Consider the following 20,900-nt stretch of genomic DNA (forward strand, 5'->3'; position numbering starts at 1 on the left):
AGTAATTGGTTCAGGCTGTCCTGGTCCCAGTGCTTACATGGTGCATCAGGCTGCTTTCGCTGCTAATAAAATAAGAGATGACAAAAACATGTCATGCCCTGCTACTGAAAAGTGAATGTTAGCCACATCCATTGCAAAATGACATTACAAGCAACAGGCCATCTGCACGACGCATTTAGTTATTTTTAGAACTGGAATTTGTTTAAGCCTGGAATCTGGTGGAAGTTGTCCCCTGTATTATATTTAATTGCTGCAATAAGAAGCAACTTTACCTTACAGGACCAATGAAGTGTATCATTACTTGGGTGACATGCAGGACCACTAAAATGAAGGCCCTGGAATGGGTATAATTAACTTGCTGCATCCATCCGATGGGCTATGTCATTGCAATTTGTTTTTTTGTCTAGTGTACATTATGTATAACCTGTTATGCCATCAATGGGCAATAGTATGCACACACCAGTGATCACGTCTATTAAATTATTGTGCATGTATATTCCAGATATTTTAATGGGTAGCTTTTTATAGCGCTTCACAATGAAGTGAACCCATCGCTTATTCACTCCTCAGCCACACAATGGCAACATCTGTTAGTTAAAAAGTTTCAGATTGTGTGCCTCTTTCGGGACACTACATTATACTTACCTCTAGTGGTGGAACCCGTCAATTACACGTCTTAAAAAAATACACAAGGGCTCTCTATTACATTGCAATACTGACTGCCTCTTTACCAGTCTTGCTTTGGGTGTCCGTTGTGGCAATTGATCAGTCATATAACACACGGAAGCTAACTAAAAAGCCGTTACGGTTTCTATTCGATTAAAGCCCCCTTTAGCATGAATGGCGTTGAAATGCAATGACGTCTAAGGGGTTGCTAAAAACAAAATATATAGACTGTACCACAAGACCAGTACATGCTACACTTCCTGCTACATAGTTAGCCGGAAAGAGTGTGGAGTTCATATGCTAATAACAAATGCTACGTTAGCAGAGGACAATAGCCGGTCAGAATCACTCGTGACGTTCAGCTTAGCGAAATAAGCTTTATTTACAAAGACAAAAGGGGAAACACAGGGAAAGTTGCTCTTTCTGTGTATTGTGGGTGGCCCTTAAAAGGGCCGTTGGGTTGCAAGTTTGTTAGCCGTGCGGCTAGTACTCCTGAGATTGCGAGGAGGCCTTCTTTCCCGCCTTCCCGGTGGTCGCAGCAGCCTGGCCGGTCTTTTTGGGTAGAAGGACTGCCTGGATGTTGGGCAGGACGCCTCCCTGGGCGATGGTGACACCGCCAAGCAGTTTGTTCAGCTCCTCGTCGTTACGTACCGCCAGCTGGAGGTGGCGAGGGATGATCCGAGTCTTCTTGTTGTCCCGGGCAGCATTTCCAGCCAACTCGAGGATCTCAGCAGTGAGATACTCCAGCACGGCGGCCAGGTAGACTGGAGCGCCAGCGCCCACACGCTCAGCGTAATTACCTTTGCGGAGAAGACGATGAACTCGGCCAACTGGAAACTGCAGCCCGGCCCTGGAACTACGGGTCTTCGCCTTTGCGCGGGCCTTGGCACCGGTCTTTCCTCTTCCAGACATCTTAAAGATCCACTTGATCACGTAGACACGTTATACAATAATCGAAGAGTTGCAGCGTTCGGCTTTGAAAAGCATCGCGACCCGGATATAAAACCCCTGGCTTGCCCCCGCCCTTTCATGTGATTGGCTTTTATGACGAGTTGGCTTTGTGTGATTTGCTTTGGAAAGCAAGGAGGAAAGAAAGTCAGCTGTGATTGGTAGAATGTTTTTGGAGGTCGACCAATCACACACACAAGAAATGTGATTGGCTGTTATCTGTTTCCTCAATACTGTTATGGGGCCTATTGTGTGTATTCCCTCCTTTTTTCAATTTTTTGGCGCCCTTTGGGGAACTACAGTACATTATACGCTATTGTTTTGTTTAGATTTTTAAAAGGTATACTAATAGTGATGAGAAGTTCGACTCATTTAGAGACTGACTTTCTCGGTTCCCTTAAAATAACCCAGTTCGCGGACGACGCATCATGATGTTTACAATTGATCACTATGTTTTGCTCCTTGCATCTGTTGGGTGATGTGGAAATCGTGCATGCCGTCATTTGAACTGTGATTCAATTTAAAATACAAATCTGAATCAAGTGTGGTTTTAAAATAATTTATTTTCAATAAATTAAACATACCAAAATCACAACAAAAATCACTGAGCCCACCACTTCCGGGTTCACGTTCCTGTCAAACAACTTAATTGGCTTTGTCCACTTATTTACCAGTTTGAATTGATCCTTAAAGCACATTTTATGAATGTCCTCAAACCTTAAACCACATTCATCAATAACATAATGGCAGCTGTTTCTCAATTATTATTTAGTTTCAATGTTTTCAAAAGAAAAGCAGAAATCACCTTGCCAATTGGCCAAAATGTATCAACATACCAGGTCTGTTTGCTTTCAAATGACCTGGCCTTCAAACCCTGAGTACAACCTCTTCAGAACAAGTCATATATTTTATCAAACATCAACAGGGGCGTCCCTGAACACTTAGAAAAGTGGTAATGATAATGATACTACCTTATTTCACTACAGATATGTCAATGCAAGCATCATCTCAAGACTCAGTTGAGTGCACATTGTGCTTTTTCGTGGAAAGGCTCAGTCTTTTTTTAATTTTATTTTTTTTACCAATAACAAACAACGGATTGTTGTAACAAGAAACCTGTTCACTGTACTTGTGACAGATCGCTCAGGGGCAAACTAAAATGCTTATGAACATGTGCTTTTTTAAAAGAAAAAGTACAATATAGTAATTTCCTGCATGTTTTTAAAAAACTACATCATTGAATAATAGCTAAAAGAAATCTACACGCCATCACAAGAGGAAATTGACTAGATTAACATGTATTTTGTCGTTAATTTTAACTTTTTTTGTATGGAAAATCACAGCAATGTCTCTATTTTACAGTGTAATGCAACTAAGACAAACCATTGGTATGGTTAAAATAAATAGCACTTATTTTATGAGAAACACACCATAGTAAATTACTTTCTTACATGCATCCTACATGTAATGTAGAATGTAAAAAAACAAAACAATATAGTCCAAAGTGCACCAATACCATTGTAGTGGGATGATTCAATAATTTCACACAACTCCATTGTCTGTCAATTAAAAATAAGCACAGAATTTCATTGCAACAGTTCCTGCGTCCAGCAGTCTCCAACAGTCTTCATCTCATTTCAGATCAGTGATTTGATACAGCATTATTTCAGTCATGTGTCCTCCATCCAAAGGAGACAGGTGACAATGATCCACCTGAGGTGTCCAACCCGTGTCCGAGACTGCATGTGCTGACGCAGTAAGATATCATCCGTGATAATCAGTTATTGGTTGAGCTTGCCCCTCCATTGGTGCTAGTAGATTTGCCTTTCCATTTCCCCGACGAGTGAAAGGAGAAACGCTTGATAATGCGTCGTGAGAAGCTGCCAGACTTCTTTCGACTGCTGTCTGCAGCCACTGCAAAGTTATTGCCCATTTTGGAGATGTCTTCGTGAGATTGGCTGAGGCATGGCTCCTTCTCACGGTGTCTTCTGCGGAACAGGAGCTTGGATCCACTCTGCAGAAATCCCACTGTGAGATGGAGAAAATAATTCATCAACTATTGTATTGATTGTTTTAGTGTTGACCTCCTGGGGGCAGCAAAGACTAAAGACTAAAAGTTAGTATACTGAGTTCCACTGATGTGAAATGATGGATGGATTGTTACACTTGTCAAAAGTAGTCATAGTTCAGGTAACATTCAATATTAATAAAGAAAATATTTTTGTAGTTAAGAGCATAGAAAACCAGTTTATGACCTTCTAAATGTGGCTTTTACCATTATTACAGCCCTCTAGACACTAGACATAATACCCCTATAGTCATCTCTACACTTGTATTATAATAAGTCCTTTACTAATAATGAACCTAATTCCACCATGAATCAGCGGCCATTTAAGAATTAACATGATGTTGGAACCGTGATGTATAGCGAGGGATAACTGTAGTCATCATAAAACATTATGGCACCTTTATGGTCCTTGAGACTGCGTGTTTCCAAGGCACCAGTGGAGCCAGTGTCCGATTCCACATCGTCCACAGATGGACGCTCCGACACATCCGAGGGTGTGGTTTCATCTGGCTCCTGGTGGCGCCCCGCCCCGAAATGGTTGCTTTGCATGGCGGCGTCCATTGCAGCAGCATAGCCACTCGACAACGTGCAATCGTCTTTAGAGAGTGGAACCTGAGTAAATAAATGCAAATTTATTTGACAACAGCAAATGTTGTAACTCAGATTTGAGGGGGGGAAGTCTATGACACCAATGTCACCTCTCCCCCATACTCCAAAAAAAAACTCAATCATTTGACCTGTAACACATAAACACAATGCAACCACTTTGGTTTCATTTCCGAAGGAAATGCTAACAAGGTGATTCCATGCAAACGACTGTCGTTGGCTGGAAAAGGTTGCACTCCATTGGGTCTTAACGACTGTCATTTTGCACCAAAACAGTGAAACTGGTCATGTCTGGGGATGCATCTATTGTACCTTGCACCAATCCCAATCTCTAGTCAGGCTAAACCTGTCCTACCTAGTTTTCGGCAGGAACTGATGAAGCCTGCTCGAATGAGAGGCGAAACATCTTCTAAGACAACATGAACAGTCCAGTTGCGATCAATTCGATAACCCGAGAATACAATGACCTGAATGAATGAGAATATTTACAGACAAATATTTTATACTGTATACATGTAAACATGTTGTTGGTAGATGCATTGCAAACTGCTGATGGTTTTCCAAAGTCTTACATGTTTTATAGTTAATCAATAATTAATGATGCAGTGGTTTGTGAGTGATGAACTTTGCACTGAGGTATACTATTGGCCCAGCCTTCCATACGTATAGACATACAGGCCTTCTGATCGTGCTTCACTGTATTCACTGTATTTGTGTTGTATTTGTGCCTTTTGGGGAAACAAACTTGATTGAAAACAATCAAGTTTGACAATAAATTCCATTCATCATATTGGAACTGTTTTAAAACATGTCAGGTTCCCTGTTAAACTGGAAACCAGACTTTCTGTGGGAAATCAGGTCAGAAGACTGCTTTATTGTGAGCAGAATGGTTGGTGGGACGGAGGAGGTGGGGGCACGCTTGGGTGCGCAGTGTGTCGAGATTGCGGGCTAAATTTAGGCATCACTCATTCTACGTGGCTCATGTCTTTCACGTGGGGCTGCACGAGTGGTTAGCGTGCCGGCCTCACAGCTAGGAGACCCGAGTTCAATTACAACGTCAGCCATCTCTGTGTGGAGTTTGCATGTTCTCCCTGTGCATGCGTGGGTTTTCTCCGGGTACTCCGGTTTCCTCCCACATTCCAAAAACATGCTAGGTTAATTGGCCACTCCAAATTATCCATAGGTATGAATGTGAGTGTGAATGGTTGTTTGTCTATATGTGCCCTGTGATTGGCTGGCGGCCAGTCCAGGTGTACCCTGCCTCTCGCCTGAAGACAGCTGGGATAGGTTCCAGCACCCCGCGACCCTTGTGAGGGTAAGCGGTAGAAAATTAATGAATGTCTTTCATGTCTCATTCCTTAAAAGTCAGTTTTGATTTAGTAGAAAGGTGGATATACCGTATCTGTGACACACAAAGGGTACCAAAATGAAAGGGGGCAGCATTATTTTTGAGTCGCCATTTTCTGTATTTAATACAGAGTGCATCTGATGCATGTTCAAATGAAATAAAACCATTACCATAATAGCTGTTTGTTCATATGTAAATGTTCTGATCAATAACATAGGCACGTCACTGATTAGGCTTCTTCCTTCACCTACCCGTGATGGGGGAGGGGGGCCTATAATGTGCCTGCATACCCCTCAGAAAGTACTGAAGGTAGCTCCACTCCTGCATGTGGGTTACCTGATGTTCCAGGGTTAAGCTGAACACGAAAAGCTATATATTAAATACAAGTAACTCTTAATTCCCTGACCTTTGACACACCCGAGATGATCAGCGTGCTTCTTTTCGTTGGGGTCTTTCGAGCCATTTTGGAGTTGGACTCAGTCAGCTGTCGAATGGCTGTTTCTGCAACAGGATCCAAGCCATTAGACATGTGGATGCCCTCTAAGCAACAAAAACATATACAGTGTATAATATAAGTCGGCATGCTGCCCCATTTTACAGTACAAAGTACCTGATTGCTGATACTACAGTGATGTTTCTCAATACACCATACAGACAAAAGTATAGGGACACGTAGCCATGAAGGATTTTTACTACCTAGAACATCTTGGAATGTGTGTTGGAGTTCCACACCAATATTTCCACACCTACTCATCTAAGCATTACTTTAAAAATCATTATACACCTTCCACAAAGAAGCATAGCGTTGTCCAAATGACGATTCAAGGGAAAGAACAGAATGAAGAATGATGTCATTGAGTGTCCCAAGACTTTTGTCCATGATTTAAGTATATGTTTGGTTTGATAGCAACTCACTGCTCGGATCAGGACTCGGTGTCCCTCTTCCATCAGACAGAACAGTAGGCTTCTTCTCGGTCACCTCCACTTTGGATGGGGAACGTAACGGGGACTCACCTGTGACATACGGGTTTCTAACAGTCATATTTGTGTGTATTGTTCACCTGGCAGTGATTCTAATGCTAAAAAAAAACCGCACCTGGGCTACGCTCCAGTTTGAGTCGGGACTGGACAGTGGTCACAGTGGTGACAATGGTTCCGTCCGGCATGATGGTTCGGTCCACATCAACCTTTTTGGTGGGGGTGAGTGAGGAACGCAGCGGTGAGCGAAGTTCCTCAGTTTCCACGTATTGTAACTGAAAGGTGGAGGAAAAAAAGCACATGTGACATATCTGTCTCCACACTCCACACTCTTTATTGCTCTCTGGTTCTACCATATCTTACTTATTGTGTGGAAATATGGGCTAATAACTATAAAAGCAATCTTCACTCGCTAAATGTACTGCAAAAAAGGTCAGTAAGGATAATTCATAATGCCGCCTACAGAGAACATACTAACTCCTTATTTCTAAAATCACAAATACTTCAACTTGCTGATATAGTTCATCTTTAAACAGCTAAAATAATGCATAAGGCTAAAAATAACCAATTTGCTAAAAATGTCATCCAATACTTCTCTACAAGAGAAGAGAAATAAGATCTCAGGGAAGAAGTACATTTGAAACACTTGTATGCTAGGACTATGTTAAAAAGCCATAGCATTTCAGTATGCGGAATCAAACTATGGAATGGATTCAGTAAGGAAATCAAACAATGCACAACGATGAGCCAATTCAAGAAACAATACAAGCAGTTGATGTTTGCTAAATACAAGGATGAAGAGTCTTGAACCAGTCATGATGTGCTATATATATCACTATATTGACACTTACTATGGTACCCATTATGGCATTGGATGCTCATATCACCTTGTACTTCGGTACAAGGTACATTATTAAAAAAAAACAACCTTAAACTGTATTATGGAAAGCAGGAAGTGAACAAATGTAAGTTACTGATTGTAAAAGTACCAGATGGAGGAGTAGGATTTAATAAGCTTTGCTTCTTCCTACTCTTTTTGTACATGTGGAACTGTGAACTGATTATGGGATGCACTCAATTGTAATCTGATGCATGTTCAAATGAAATAAAACCATTACCATTACATTTTACAGACATCTCATTTTGCAACTACAGTATCTCACAAAAGTCAGTACATCCCTAACATTTCAGCCATTTTATTACAGTACATCTTCTCAAGGGACAATACCACACATGCTGATATGAATGACAGTAGTCAATGTACAGCTTGTACAGTAGCATAGATTGAAAATGACTCTTGACACAGTACGTGTTGGGTCGGTGGCATTGCAGTTTTTCTTGACAGTGATGCTGTATGTGGTGCACGTTTTGCAAAATGCCTTTTATGATAGTCGTCATGCATTGAATATCTTAACACCACTCACTTCTGCTATGATGGTGGCGGTAGGATCCAAGGCAGGGCTTGGCTTTATTGTCAATGTGACAGAGGTAGGAACTTTGGATTGGAGGTCCAAGGCCAAGGAGGCGTGTCCTGGAAGGAATTCTGACAAACAAAAGAACAACACAAGCATGCATTGTAACGGTTTAGTCTTTTATGTGCCATATCACCAGTGTTGACATAAAACCATAGTAATGTCATTGAGTTAACGCTTATAGCTTTACTTTGAAAAAGATACTGCATTTATGGAGAAAATATTCAGGGACTCAAAATTATTTGGAAAAAGTAACATAATTGTACAATGAACCACATTAAAAAAAACGCAGTGGATGACATGTTTAGTGAGTATGTTTGTGTTTTGTTGTGTTTTTATTGATGGCATACAATCCAATATGATTAACTGCCTAACCTAAGACACAATAGTGTAATAATTGTGTATGCTATTGGCCCCGCCTCCACCCACAAAGGGGGTGACAACAAGGCTCACGCCATTGTTCTGTGTTCTATGCGGCAAATTGCTGATACCAATGCACAGAGTGAACTCTCCTTCCTGCCTGCATGGGAAAATATTAATGCCAGAAAAACTATTTTCATTTATTGTGTGATTCATTTATTGATGTATTATCGTTCCAGGCATAGTTATAGTAGATTGGTGAACTGTATTAGAAAAATACAGGTCTCTTGTGTAAATGTGTGTAAGGTCTAAATGTTTGGGTTCAGCTCATGCGTGAAATCAAAGATACACTTATGTCATATATTCTGCTTTAATCGTCCAAATACTTTTGGACCTAGCTGTATATTACAATAACTGTAGTTCTATAGTCCAAAATGGTATTTGATGGCAATTAGTGCAGTTTAGGCTTCACTGCTGCTGAATATGTTTCTGGACAGAAGCCCAAAGCAGGCTGTGCCTTACGCTCGCTTTTGCCATTCCGCTCCAGGAGTCTCACTCTCAGCTCTTTGGTTTCTGGGCTCAGCTCCCTTCAACACACAGGGCACAGCTGTGTTAGAATTACCCTGGAAGAAATCCCACTTTGCAATAAAAAAATAATAAAACATTTTTTTCTTATTGCCATGTATGAACACTCTTGGCACATTCAAAGAACATATATGCCTTCTCACAAGGTCATTTCTTCTCTCCATTCCAGTGGGGTCTTAGGGTTGTGTGGAACAGGCAGGAAGGAGGTTGTCCTTTCTGTGGAGGGTTGGTTCAGGCTGAAGACGCAGCACAGCTCCACTGAGCTACACCACTGACCTGCAAACACACACAGCAGCTTAGTTCAGTGAGGCGCCAGGGATTCTGCAGAAAGCTGAACACAAATGATCCGAAGCCACATAAGCAATGCGGCTGACCTTTACTTAAGGTCGCTCTGATCTGCCGAAGCAGCAGTCGGCGCACCAAGACACTCTGGGGTACAGGCTTTAGTCCTACAGGTAGATGCTCCACAGTGGCCTGCAGGGAGCAGAAAATGAGTGCCACACTGAAACAAACACATGTACAAACATACACATGAAAATATGACACGAAACGCACAGGAGTACTAGTTGCACAGGCCCTGAGGTTGAGAACCATGCCTGGATGAGAGCTGAATAGAGTATCCTCTATCAGCGTCTTGATTACGTCCAGGTCTGCCTCCTCATTTGTGCCCTAAAAGGAAGCAGCAACAGAAGAGTCTGTCGATAATCCACAAGTACAGTAAAGTCTTCCTAAAGTCTTCCTGGTTCACAGGTCATGCTCAACCCGCCCCACATAGCTGGCCAAACACATGCCTGCAACAGAAGAACCAACTGCGTTCGTGGTTTCTCTCGTGTGTATAGAATCTATACACACGAGAGAAACCACAAACGCCTGCATGTACATATGAAAAACAGTGATTATTGCAAGCGATAAAAAGATATCTGAATACAACACAATTAAATACATGTATTTGTACGCTTGTGTCTTCGTTGGAATACGTAGGTGTGTATGCTATGTCAGTTGGTTCTTCTGTTGCAGGCATGTGTTTGGCCAGCTATGTGGGGCGGGTTGAGCATGACCTGTGAACCAGGAAGTGCGGGAATCGGTGTGTGTGCTGTGCTCTGGTGGTGGAAGTGTGAAAAATAAAGTTGACTGGAAGCAGCCGTTCGCCGTGTTCTTTTTTGGTATTGAAATCCTTAAGCAAAGATTGATTTAAGCTGCTTTTGTATCGATATAAGCAGACCAAATTGGCTGGCGGGAGATGAAAAGGGCATCGTAGTAACCGGATTATCATAATAACCGGGTATCGTACTAACGGAGCTAATTATATCATAAAAGACTAGAAATTTGCCGGGAAATGAAAATAGTATCGTAATAAGCAGTACTTCGATATAACCGATATCGATATAACGAGACTTTACTGTAGTACACTACTGACAAAATATGGTATCTCTTTTCAGTTGCTGTGACTAAAAAGTTACAAATGTCCACTGTCATCTTCAAATTTACTGGTTGAGAAAATGTTGCTCAAATCTAGTCACATTTATTTAGCTAAAGTGCACAAAAGGTGGTTCATATACCCGTGTCCTATAGTGTAATGTACTAATCTTTATACATTTATCTATTCTAGTACCTTTATTAACTATAATCTTATAGTTCTAATGCTTCATACGAAGATTGTCGATTTTGACTGATGTTCAAGTAACCAATATCAGATCTGGCATCTGACCATGATGTTTGTTTATTGTTTTTTTTCCCACGCAGTACATGCAACCTCTGCACGTTCGTCTATATACAGTATAAGTGCAGATAGCATACATGGAACAGGGCCCACTATTTGAGTACAGCTGATAATGAATCCTCTTACATGTCTGTGCAGTTTGCATGGCGACGCAGTCAGTTTAAATGGTGGTTGCTTGGAAAGAGTCCATGACACCAGGAGCCCTTCGTCTTCCACCTCTTCCAGACATACGACCACCTGTTGGGAGTCAGACAAGGGATGTCAATTTCCTTTATTCTAGTTGTTGGGTACCTAATAATACGGACAATGAGTGGCCATATAGTGCCTGCTTTTACCCCAAAGTTAGCTGGGAAAGGCTCCACCATACCCCCATGCCCCTCGTGAGGACAGGCAGCATAGAAAATGAATGAGTGCCCATGTAATATATTACATACTGTAATATAATAGGGCTCCATGTTTTATGTCAACATCAGTAGCAGTGTAACATGCCCTTTCTATGATTCAGCTATTTCACTCGCAATGCAAATAATGCTCGTTTGTCAAAGGGGCTGGGCCTCAGATGGTGTAAACTGAAAATCCAGGTGGTATGACTCCGTACCTTTGCCGCTGTAGGTGCAATCGTAATTTGATAGGTGTCCATGGCAACAGCAGCGGGGGACTGCCGTGTAACCGTCACAGGAAATGCCACTGTGTCCACCCGACATTTACAATGTAAAACCTGTTATGCAAGGAGAGCGGCATCAGACATACATATACATTTTCCATGCAGGCATTGTTATTTTACTGGTCTTTCTTGTTCTCGGTGTACTACGGACCAAACCATAGAAATTGCAGGTATGTAGAAGGTATAGATCAAGAGACAACGACTGCAATCTGCTAATCAGAGGTCTGCTTTTAAAGGGGACCTATTATGCTTTTTCCACTTTTCTGACCTATTAATGTATACATTTCTCGTATTAAATGATGCCAAAGTTTCTGATAAGTGAGCCCTGAAAAAAGTTTGGGATGGCTCAAAATGCTCGGTTTCAGAAGGCGTGGTAAAACTGTCCCTTTGTGATGTCACAGAGGAGCAGACTTCCTTATATGGGTGTGGCTGTACGCCAGCTAAGCTCTCTACCCCTCCCCCAAGCTCTGCTTCTCAGGCAGAAGTTACTGTATTCTCCCAGCAGGAAAAAAATATCTTTATGTGTCAACTGCATTTGAACCCGGAATATCTGCCAAATTGTTGCTGGAGCTAGGTGCATTAATTTCGGACACGCTGTGTGTCTACGCCGCGCCCTCACATCCGGCATCTGAGCTCCACCGCAAATGAAAAATGAGCATAATAGGTCCCCTTTAACTATATACAGGTAATTAAACCATGCTTTAATTGACTTACAACCCAATGTATTAGTGTACAAATTACCCACCATTCTTTGTGCTGATTGGTCAGTGCAGGTGACGCTCTCTATTGCAGGAGCAGCTGTTAAGTGCAGACTGCTGTCAAAAGTGATTTGAATGGAGCTCTGTAAGAGACGGAGGGAGAGATCAAACGCACTAAACATTACATAAGAGGACATGAAGAGGAGAGATGGCATAAAAGATTGCAGCGGGTTAGACTTGCATGCAGCTGGCGAGCAATTAGCAAGAGTCCTTGATGATCGCCTAATGAAAGTTCCCCTGTTAGACCAGGATGTTAGCTAACTGGGGCAATTTATGAATTTTAAGCATGTTTGGTGTCTAAGAACTGCTCTGCTCATGCACTACTATATGCAACTCCGACTCTTAAAGGAGTGCTTTCTCCTGCCAATATGACAGCATTAAAACAAAGTTGTACATTTACATACGCCATCTGGAAGTGAAATGTATTGCCAGGAAAATGAGAGGTTATTGCAATTACGGCACGTGACATGGGCATGACACAAGTGATTTACGCCCAGCAGCGTGTTGCATTTGTGCAGTCAGAATGATGATCTGTGCCCGAGGACGTTGGCAAGCAAACGACAGCATATGTTTGACCAGAGGCTGGAAGGAGGGGGGAGAACCTACAAGTTCTTCAGTTTGCTCAGTCTCACAACAGCATCCATAAATGTGTGTTTCCCAAATGTACATAGAGTACATCATATATCACTAGTAGGGCTTTCTTGAGATTATAATGTGATGATATGGCTCGTGGGGCTGCACGGTGTTCGAGTGGTTAGCACCCAGGCCACACAGCTAGGAGACCCGAGTCCGATTCTCTGTGTGGAGTTTGCATGTTCTCCCCCGTCGCAAAAACATGCTAGCTTAATTAGTGACTGTCCATAGGTATGAATGTGAGTGTGAATGGTTGTTTGTTTATATGTGCCCTGTGATTGGCTTGCGACCAGTCCAGGGTGTACACCGCCAGCTGGGATAGGCTCCAGCACGCTCGCAACCCTCGTGAGGATACGTGGTAGAAAATGAATGAATGAATGAAAGTTATAAAGCAGAGGAATACATGCCAACGGAGGTAATGACTGCAAGATCTAAGGGTGCAAATCCATGACTGAATCATGTGTTAATGCTTAAATCATGTGGTTAATGGAGTCTATAACGGGTGCAACCAACAGAGGCGCTGTTGAGTCAGTCTCACAACAGTTATGGGACGTTGGGTTACATCTACGCACGCCGTTTTAATAACATCTAACGAATCTTACTTTTATCACATTACTCCTTTTGTAGCACAATTCACCACAACTTGAGTTCACACTTGTGGCCTACTATCAATTCATGCTTGCCGGCCAGACTGTTTCCGTGGCGTGTGAGAAAACAAATCCCCTATTGTTATAACATATGCTCCTCTAGATGAAAGTCCAATGTCTTCCAAAATGAACAGCAGAGGTGGGAGGATGACATAACAAAGTTTGTAGTGTGTATGTGTGTGTGTATTGCAGCCAGAGGGGCAAGAAGCCAAGTGCAATGCTGCATGCTTACGTAGGTGTGGACCAATACTGCAGTCACATGACTACACACTCCAAACAGGGATGTTTACTTTGCTTGGCTGAAACCTCTGAAACTGCTCTGTCAGCCAACCATTCATGGCCTCCAATGAGCGCAGCAAATACAACATGACGTATCGTATATTGCGTAGCATCTAGAAACGGGTTCAGATTGTGTGCACGCCTGCACGTGTGTATTGCAGAAAAAAAAATTGTGTGTATTTCGCACAACCGGAGACCGCTGTTGTCTGCAGCAAGGCTAATTAGGATCATTATGACATTGTGAGCAAATTAGTCTGAACGTCACTGCTAATCAAGCTAAGACAAAAGAAAGTGAGCCCATGAGATATTAGCAAATGAAGACCAAGGGGGAAGGGAAGGGTGCCAGGATTAGTCAATGCCTGTGAGAAAGATGGGTCATCACAAGGACCTTTATACTCCTATTTCTTCATGAGGGTATGAGGGACAATGGTACCGCATTTTTGTCATTAATTACTTCCAAAAGCTTAAAAAAAAAATGAAATGTATAAAATAACTAAAATAAAAAATATAAATAATATAATATGAGATTATTTTGGGCGGCACTGCGGGCGAGTGGTTAGACCTCACAGCTAGGAGACCAGGGTTCAATTCCACCCTCGGCCATCTCTGTGTGGAGTTTGCATGTTCTCCCCGTGCATGCGTGGGTTTTCTCCGGGTACTCCGGTTTCCTCCCACATTCCAAAAACATGCTAGGTTAATTGGCGACTCCAAATTGTCCATAGGTATGAATGTGAGTGTGAATGGTTGTTTGTCTATATGTGCCCTGTGATTGGCTGGCGACCAGTCCAGGGTGTACCCCGCCTCTCGCCCGAAGACTGGGATAGGCTCCAGCACCCTCGCGACCCTCATGAGGAAAAAGCGGTAGAAAATGAATGAAATTATTTTAATAAAATAAAATATTAAATATTTTTCCATGAAAATAATCCCAGACACCCAAAATAGTTAAATAAAAAATACATTTTATAGAGACTACTTTTACATTCACACTACCAAGCAACGACAACAGCAAGAAGAAGTCAAAACACACCTTAGGCCAAACAAAGCTTATCGCAAAAGCCCACATGTCAAAAAAAAAGCACAGCCTGTTGTTGTGTTTACCATCCTATGTCCCTTCTTCTTGTTACAGTCATTGTTGGGTCACGCTAGTAGAATGGCACACAACTATTACCATCACAGTGCAAACACACTAAATCAGGGATGCCTGTTCCAAAGCCCACAATGCTGAACTGAACTCAACTGTTATGGTTTAGTAGAAACATGGCTAGATGGCTGAAGAGTTCATGTAGCCAGCTGGTGCATCAACATGGTGTTGTGCACCCTCGCGGCACAGTTTGTCATCACATGCAGGGCTTGTAGCACATCCCCTGTTTTGTCCTTGTGACCTCTGTCTATGCCAATGTGTACATGGAGGTTATTTCCAGGGCAGCCTGGGGACATCTCATGCGTCACTTCAGGTTTGTCAGAATCCTCCTCTTTGGGTCCTGTGGGCTGGACACTTCTGAAAAGCATGTGGGTCAACCAGGAATACACTCTGTACCTGTGGCTTTGTTTGACCCTCAAATATAGCAGAATGCATGCTATAGTTTAACACTATTATTAAACATTATTTGATTGTTTCTAGGCAGCACGACAGTTGAGTGGTTAGCGTGCAGACCTCACAGCTAGGAGACCAGGCTTCAATTCCACCCTTGGCCATGCTAGGTTGGCCATAGGTATGAATGTGAGCGTGAATGGTTGTTTGTCTATATGTGCCCTGTGATTGGCTGGCGACCAGTCCAGGGTGTACCCCGCGTCTTGCCCTAAGACAGCTGGGATAGCCTCCAGCACCCCCACGACCCTCGTGAGGAAAAAGTGGTATAAAATAAATGAATGAATGATTGTTTTTTTCATTCTCCGTTACAACCAGGTGAGGTGCATTCATGAACAATGGAGTATCTTTATTATGTCTGAATGTGTTCTCAATCAACAGAAAGACAAATAAAAACATCTATTTTCTATGCCCCTTATCCTCACAAGGACCGTGGGGTATGCTGGAGCCTATCCCAGCTAACCTGGGGTGAGAGGCGGGGTACTCGACTGGTCGCCAGCCAATCACAGGGCACATATAGACAAACAATCATTTACACTCACAATTTGGACTCACCAATTAACCTAACATGCATGTTTTTTGTTTATTTTGGAGTGTTTTTTCATGTTGAAGCGGGACCTAACCAGCACTGTGGTCTCCCTACTCTTCATTTTATGAATTATCATACAAATGATCAGCATTTTCATCAGTTTAAATTTGGGTCAGAGCAGCAGCCTTTAATTGTGACGTCTAACATTTTTGCACACTTTGGACTGGTCTTAGTGATGCTCCTGCACCGTTGTAATAAATGGGCATTAAAGGGTCCTTTCCCTCCGTTTTCCAGTCATTGAGTGCTAAGTGCTTAATGTTCCCTGCCATTTAAGATGAAACTACTCGTGCATAATCACGGTGCATTAATCATCGACCAGCAGCACGGAGGCGGAGAAGGAAGGCTTGAACTGTGGCCTTCGGCTCTCCCCTTGTCACTTGATAACTGCAAATCACAGATGTACCAGAACCTTCTTTCCATTCAGTAGCACATTTAGTGGTACCTAGTGACCTGGTATCAATGTCGTACTTGCACATGCAAACAGGGTTTGATGACACTATTATGGTCTGGGGGAAAAAAGGCCAAGCAGCCTTTAACTAATCCAGCTAGAACCATCCGAATGGCTCCATATCAAATCCTTCAGCTCAAGCAAGACTTTATCTGCCGGCTCCTGCGGCGATCCGTCAGCAGACATTTCCCCTTCAAGTGAGTCACGAAACAAGCTGCATCACGGGATACCACGAAGATAGACGCTATTTGTGAGGGTAGTCCGCTATGCTGCTGATTTTATAGGCTCCTATTCAAGTGAAATCAACATTGTGGGTTCTTGCGTTTAATGCTTACCAAACACGGCCGCTACATCTAAGAATGTTATAGCAGCAACACTAATTGATTCCATTGTTTGTGGCTTCGCAAGGAAACCCCATGCGGAGCATGTGTTTTTGCAGGCTGATGCGGCATGAGGAAGTCTTCCTGTTCGCGTGGTCACAATTAACCAGCTGCAACGAATCCCTGGATTACACACCCAGAAGGAGGGGCTGGTGGGTGTTCCTTAAAAGCCCTTCAGCAGTAATTATCATCTAAATTGGTTTGGACATTTAGAAATGGGCAAAGACCCCAGCTGCAAACAGTTTATCACATTGCAGTTCTCCTTTGTGACTATTACGACAACATGCTCAGCAGGTTTACAATCTATACCATTGTTGCATTAGGATCTGACGGTGAAGTCAATTCAACATAAAATATATTCCCTCAATGCAATGTTGGAAAACTGACATATGGCCCAGTTTTCTAAAAGACGTTGTAATTTTCTGCTCCAGAATGTCTCAGTTTCCCTCATTGAACCGGCAGCACTCATGAAAACATGACGCTACCGCTACCCTGCTATGCGTAAATGTTGGCAAGGCACATTATCTGGGTCTGGTGTGTTTCTAGTTATAATGTACATGGAGTCTATAATGTACATGGACTACATGGAGCGTAAAATGGTCCTTAAAATTCTCCTGGGGGATTTTTTATTACCTACCAAGTGAACCATCTCAGCATTTTTACATAAGGCAACATTTAACATAGTTTACCGCTTGAATGCTTACATCTGTGTGATGAAAGCTTCATCTCGAAAACTACTGCATTCTCTGCGTCTGCTGTTGTCTACGTTTGTGGTGACTGAAAAACGTTTGTTTTCCTCTCGCCACTGAGGTACCTTCGCTTTATTTTTCTCCAAACCGCGCCAACATGCTTGTTTTGCGACCGTCGTCCTGAATCAATCTGCACATGCGCACTAACATAGAATAGTCTATTTCATGAAAGGGAGGTGTGAGTGGTCAAATAGATAGATTAAACATTAGCTTAAGCATTCAGATTAAAACAGTAATAAGACAAATATCAATAATCAGTTTTCATGAGGCATTTAGGGCTCCCAAGGAATCTCAAGGCACTGGGAAATTGTGTGAGTTAGCCTGATGGTAGAGCTGCCGTGTGACTATGTGTCTAAGCATTGACAAAAGACCTCTGCCTCTGTGGCTTGAGTGCTGAGGAAGTGCTAAGGTTAATGCTGGAAGGGATTGGCATGCTAATCCCCACTTGCAGTGTCCTCATGGTTCTGCCTCCGGGGGGGGGGGGGGTCCTGTTTTGCTGATGCACAGCCCCAATTGTTGATTGATCAACGTTTGGGTTGTTGCTGTCAACATGCACAACAGCAAATACAAAAGACAAAGAATGCAGTGCGACTTGCTTGGAACCTGCCATGTCTTTACAAACTCACGCAGCAGGTATTTCCAAGTTTAAGAGGAGAAGAACATTGTCGCCACCCAGACCAGAAGCATAAGCGTATCAAATGAATGCATGATTGTGTTTTGTACTGATCTCAGTATCATGGTCCAGTATCATTTGCAGCCAAGTGTTTAACATATTCATCAGACGGGTCTAGAATAACACGCTGCTCTGCAGGCGGACACCATTACGAGTGTACATTTTCTGGTAATGAGCGGGTAAAGATGCAAGAAAAAGATGTGAGTAAATATCACATGGGCACACTGTAGAGAACAGCTTGTCTCTGCTATTGGAGATATCAATCATGGAAAATGATCTTATCTCTTGTAATTAATTTATCACAGACAGAATAAGACCTCTTTCTGATCTCCTGCTGGCTTACCTTTCAGGTTGCCTAGCAGCTCCCCCTAAAACCTGCGTACATATTAGGTAGTGGAACACTAGCACAATGTAATATGATGATATTATTGTTGCTTTCCAATGTCTTAAGCCTATCCTTTTGAGATAGTAAAACCATAAATAGTAGGCACGATTGTATTACTTGTAGGCACAGTAAGAACCCATTACCAACTCATTTTAGTATGAAGACGTTCAGCCATCAAACACTTTAAAACCACTCTAGAACCTCCAGGCTTTTGCTTTTAAATAAAGCCAAACTAATGTGCACTACACACTATCGATAATAATATTCAAGTGTAATAACATATTGACAATATAGTGACATATTTAGGTGAAAGCTCCCCCAGGATAAAATGAAATTACAGCACACCTAAAACCCCTTCTCAACAGTCAAGTCGAGTCATGACTTTAGGTCAAGTCAAGACATTACAGACTTCAGCCTTGGAGAAGTAGACAAAGGTTGTCTGATCTCCCACCAAAGTCCATATAGACTCAACAATCGTAAATAAAGTGAACCCACTTTGCTCTGATGTACAGTGGCTATAGGAGATGTAATGATGTGTGACAATCTGTGCATCCAACCACACTGCAACTCTGTGTTGCGAAAAAAAAACAATGGTGCATTCACAATCCGCCGAAAACCCGCTGAAACTTGTTGAAAAACACATTTTCGGAAATGAGCAGCTAATATAAAAATGACTCGGTTGTGCAATTTCACCCAAATATGTGTATGCAAGCAATAAAAACATCAGTTTTTCTCAATATGTCCTCTTTGAGGTCACACTTAAACAATGGGGACCTTCACAATCCAGCATTTGACTCCCGTACCCTCTCATGCACACACTTTGCCAGGGAGGGTGGTGGAACGTCTCACTTTGATTCGCAGATAAAAAGAACAGTTTCAAAAGGAGAAAAGACCTTTACAAACGTTCAATGAGCTTCAAAGGTGTGATTTAACGCAGGGAGAAAAGGGCCTCATGAAGATGTGACTTATATTTACATACTTATAACACTTATTTTTCATTTAAAAGCAACTTACTCTACATGCAAGCTCATTGAAAGCTCAACAAACATTCCTCGGCCCCATCATTCTCATGTGACCTCATACCAGGCAGGGGTAGAAGACTATTTTTACAAGGTGTGGGCGTTCATACTGTGGATATGCCGGCTTTTATTGCCTCGACACTCTTAGGTGCATTGATTCAGAGCTGTTATGCAATGCTTTGCCCCCCATCCTCTTACCCATTAGACACTCCACACCCACACACACTCCCGGTACACATGGAACAGTGAAATGAATGCCTGTGTTGCTTTCCTTACATCATGTTCATGCAGCTCCCGCATGCTAGCCTGCTCACAAAAAAACGTGATCACTCACCCCATTCCTGCAGGCTTGCTCATTCAGAGCTTTGACCCAGCTCCTGCGACACTGCTCGCTAAAGGACTTGAAGGACAAGAGGGAGGTCAACAAGCCTTTAACCCCGACTTCAGATGCACCTCCTCCATCCCGGGCAATACACAGCTTCAGCAGGAAGCCCCACACTCTCCCAGCCCAGCCATGATGTGGATGCTGATGCTTGAGGAAGAGATGCTGTTGATGCTGATGCTGCTCGGCCGCTTTCCTGGTTCTCCACAGCCGCAGGAGACCCAGCGAGTACTGGAAGAGCCAGGCCAGCACGATAAGCAAGGAGGCCAGGAAAAGCCCCAGCAGACACAGCCAGCTCAACTTCTGGAGCTCCATCACCATCTTTGGAAGCCTCTCATGTCCATATGGAAATGTTTGAACTGTCAGATGAGGGCAGACCTCCTTTAACCCTTTAACCTGTGCGTGGCAGCAAATATCCCGTGAGCCTTGCAGCATTTTCCATTATTATAATACACTAAACAGATCAACAACAGGAGTAGTGGTGTTATAATATGGTCTTAACTAGCTGGTTTGGGGTTATGACTCAATACAGTGCACGAGTGAGCGTGCGTGTGCAAGGTGCATTAGAAGAGAGGAAGGGCAGGAATAAAAAAAATGAGATAAACTATCCAAATGAACCCACCGTTTAACTTGGACGGTCTTGGCTGCAGCCTGTAGGGAATCGAAAGCAGGTCGCGGTAACATGAAGCCGCCTTCATGGCGATAAACAGCGGCGCCAATAACACATGAGTGTGTCCCATCGCACAGTCAGGGAGATTCCTGTAGACGCGTCTCTACTCTAAACGAATTTTAAAAGGCGGTTCTTCTCTTAAACGTTTTCATACTACATGCTCCCCTCGGTATCAAACCTCCACGGATCCTTGTCTCTTGACTAAGTAACCTCTCTGCAATGAGAGAACGGGGGGAGTAGCGGTGGTGACCAACAGGAGGCGCTGGAGGGTCGGGACCGCAAATG

At 42.8% G+C, this 20,900-nt stretch overlaps 2 protein-coding genes across 3 annotated transcripts; both read right to left on the reverse strand.

Annotated features, from left to right (window-relative positions):
* Positions 1-781: 781 nt before the first annotated feature.
* On the reverse strand, positions 782-1,690 carry h2ax (H2A.X variant histone). Its single transcript, XM_058088127.2, has one exon. It carries the CDS (start codon positions 1,576-1,578, stop codon positions 1,150-1,152), a length of 429 nt encoding a protein of 142 aa, XP_057944110.1. The 5' UTR covers positions 1,579-1,690; the 3' UTR covers positions 782-1,149.
* A 469-nt stretch (positions 1,691-2,159) lies between these two features.
* On the reverse strand, positions 2,160-20,839 carry c2cd2l (c2cd2 like). 2 transcript variants are annotated; one of them, XM_058088118.2, is made up of 15 exons: positions 20,568-20,839; positions 19,898-20,341; positions 12,161-12,256; positions 11,350-11,469; positions 10,878-10,988; positions 9,587-9,700; positions 9,406-9,505; positions 9,175-9,307; positions 8,969-9,033; positions 8,039-8,157; positions 6,733-6,889; positions 6,552-6,650; positions 6,043-6,137; positions 4,081-4,294; positions 2,160-3,642 (listed from the first exon to the last, which is right to left on the reverse strand). In XM_058088118.2, exons 2-15 carry the CDS (start codon positions 20,264-20,266, stop codon positions 3,392-3,394), a joined length of 2,043 nt encoding a protein of 680 aa, XP_057944101.2. In that variant the 5' UTR covers positions 20,267-20,341; positions 20,568-20,839; the 3' UTR covers positions 2,160-3,391. The 2 variants fall into 2 exon arrangements, with proteins under 2 accessions (XP_057944101.2, XP_057944100.2); XM_058088117.2 differs by having other exon boundaries at positions 6,043-6,176.
* Positions 20,840-20,900: the final 61 nt, after the last annotated feature.

The sequence above is a fragment of the Doryrhamphus excisus genome, linkage group LG21 (genome assembly GCF_037039965.1).
Source record: "Doryrhamphus excisus strain RoL-2023G ecotype Guam linkage group LG21, RoL_Dexc_Guam_v1.1, whole genome shotgun sequence".
Lineage (NCBI taxonomy): Eukaryota > Metazoa > Chordata > Actinopteri > Syngnathiformes > Syngnathidae > Doryrhamphus > Doryrhamphus excisus.

Excerpts from the sequence above, each read along its gene's own strand:
- h2ax (XM_058088127.2), bottom strand. The coding sequence starts at position 1,578 with ATGTCTGGAAGAGGAAAGACCGGTGCCAAGGCCCGCGCAAAGGCGAAG.
- c2cd2l (XM_058088117.2), bottom strand. The coding sequence starts at position 20,266 with ATGGTGATGGAGCTCCAGAAGTTGAGCTGGCTGTGTCTGCTGGGGCTT. Across the intron at positions 11,470-12,160 it reads ACCAATCAGCACAAAGAATG|GTTTTACATTGTAAATGTCG; the intron begins GTGGGTAATTTG and ends CTTGCATAACAG. Across the intron at positions 10,989-11,349 it reads TTGCACCTACAGCGGCAAAG|GTGGTCGTATGTCTGGAAGA; the intron begins GTACGGAGTCAT and ends GACTCCCAACAG.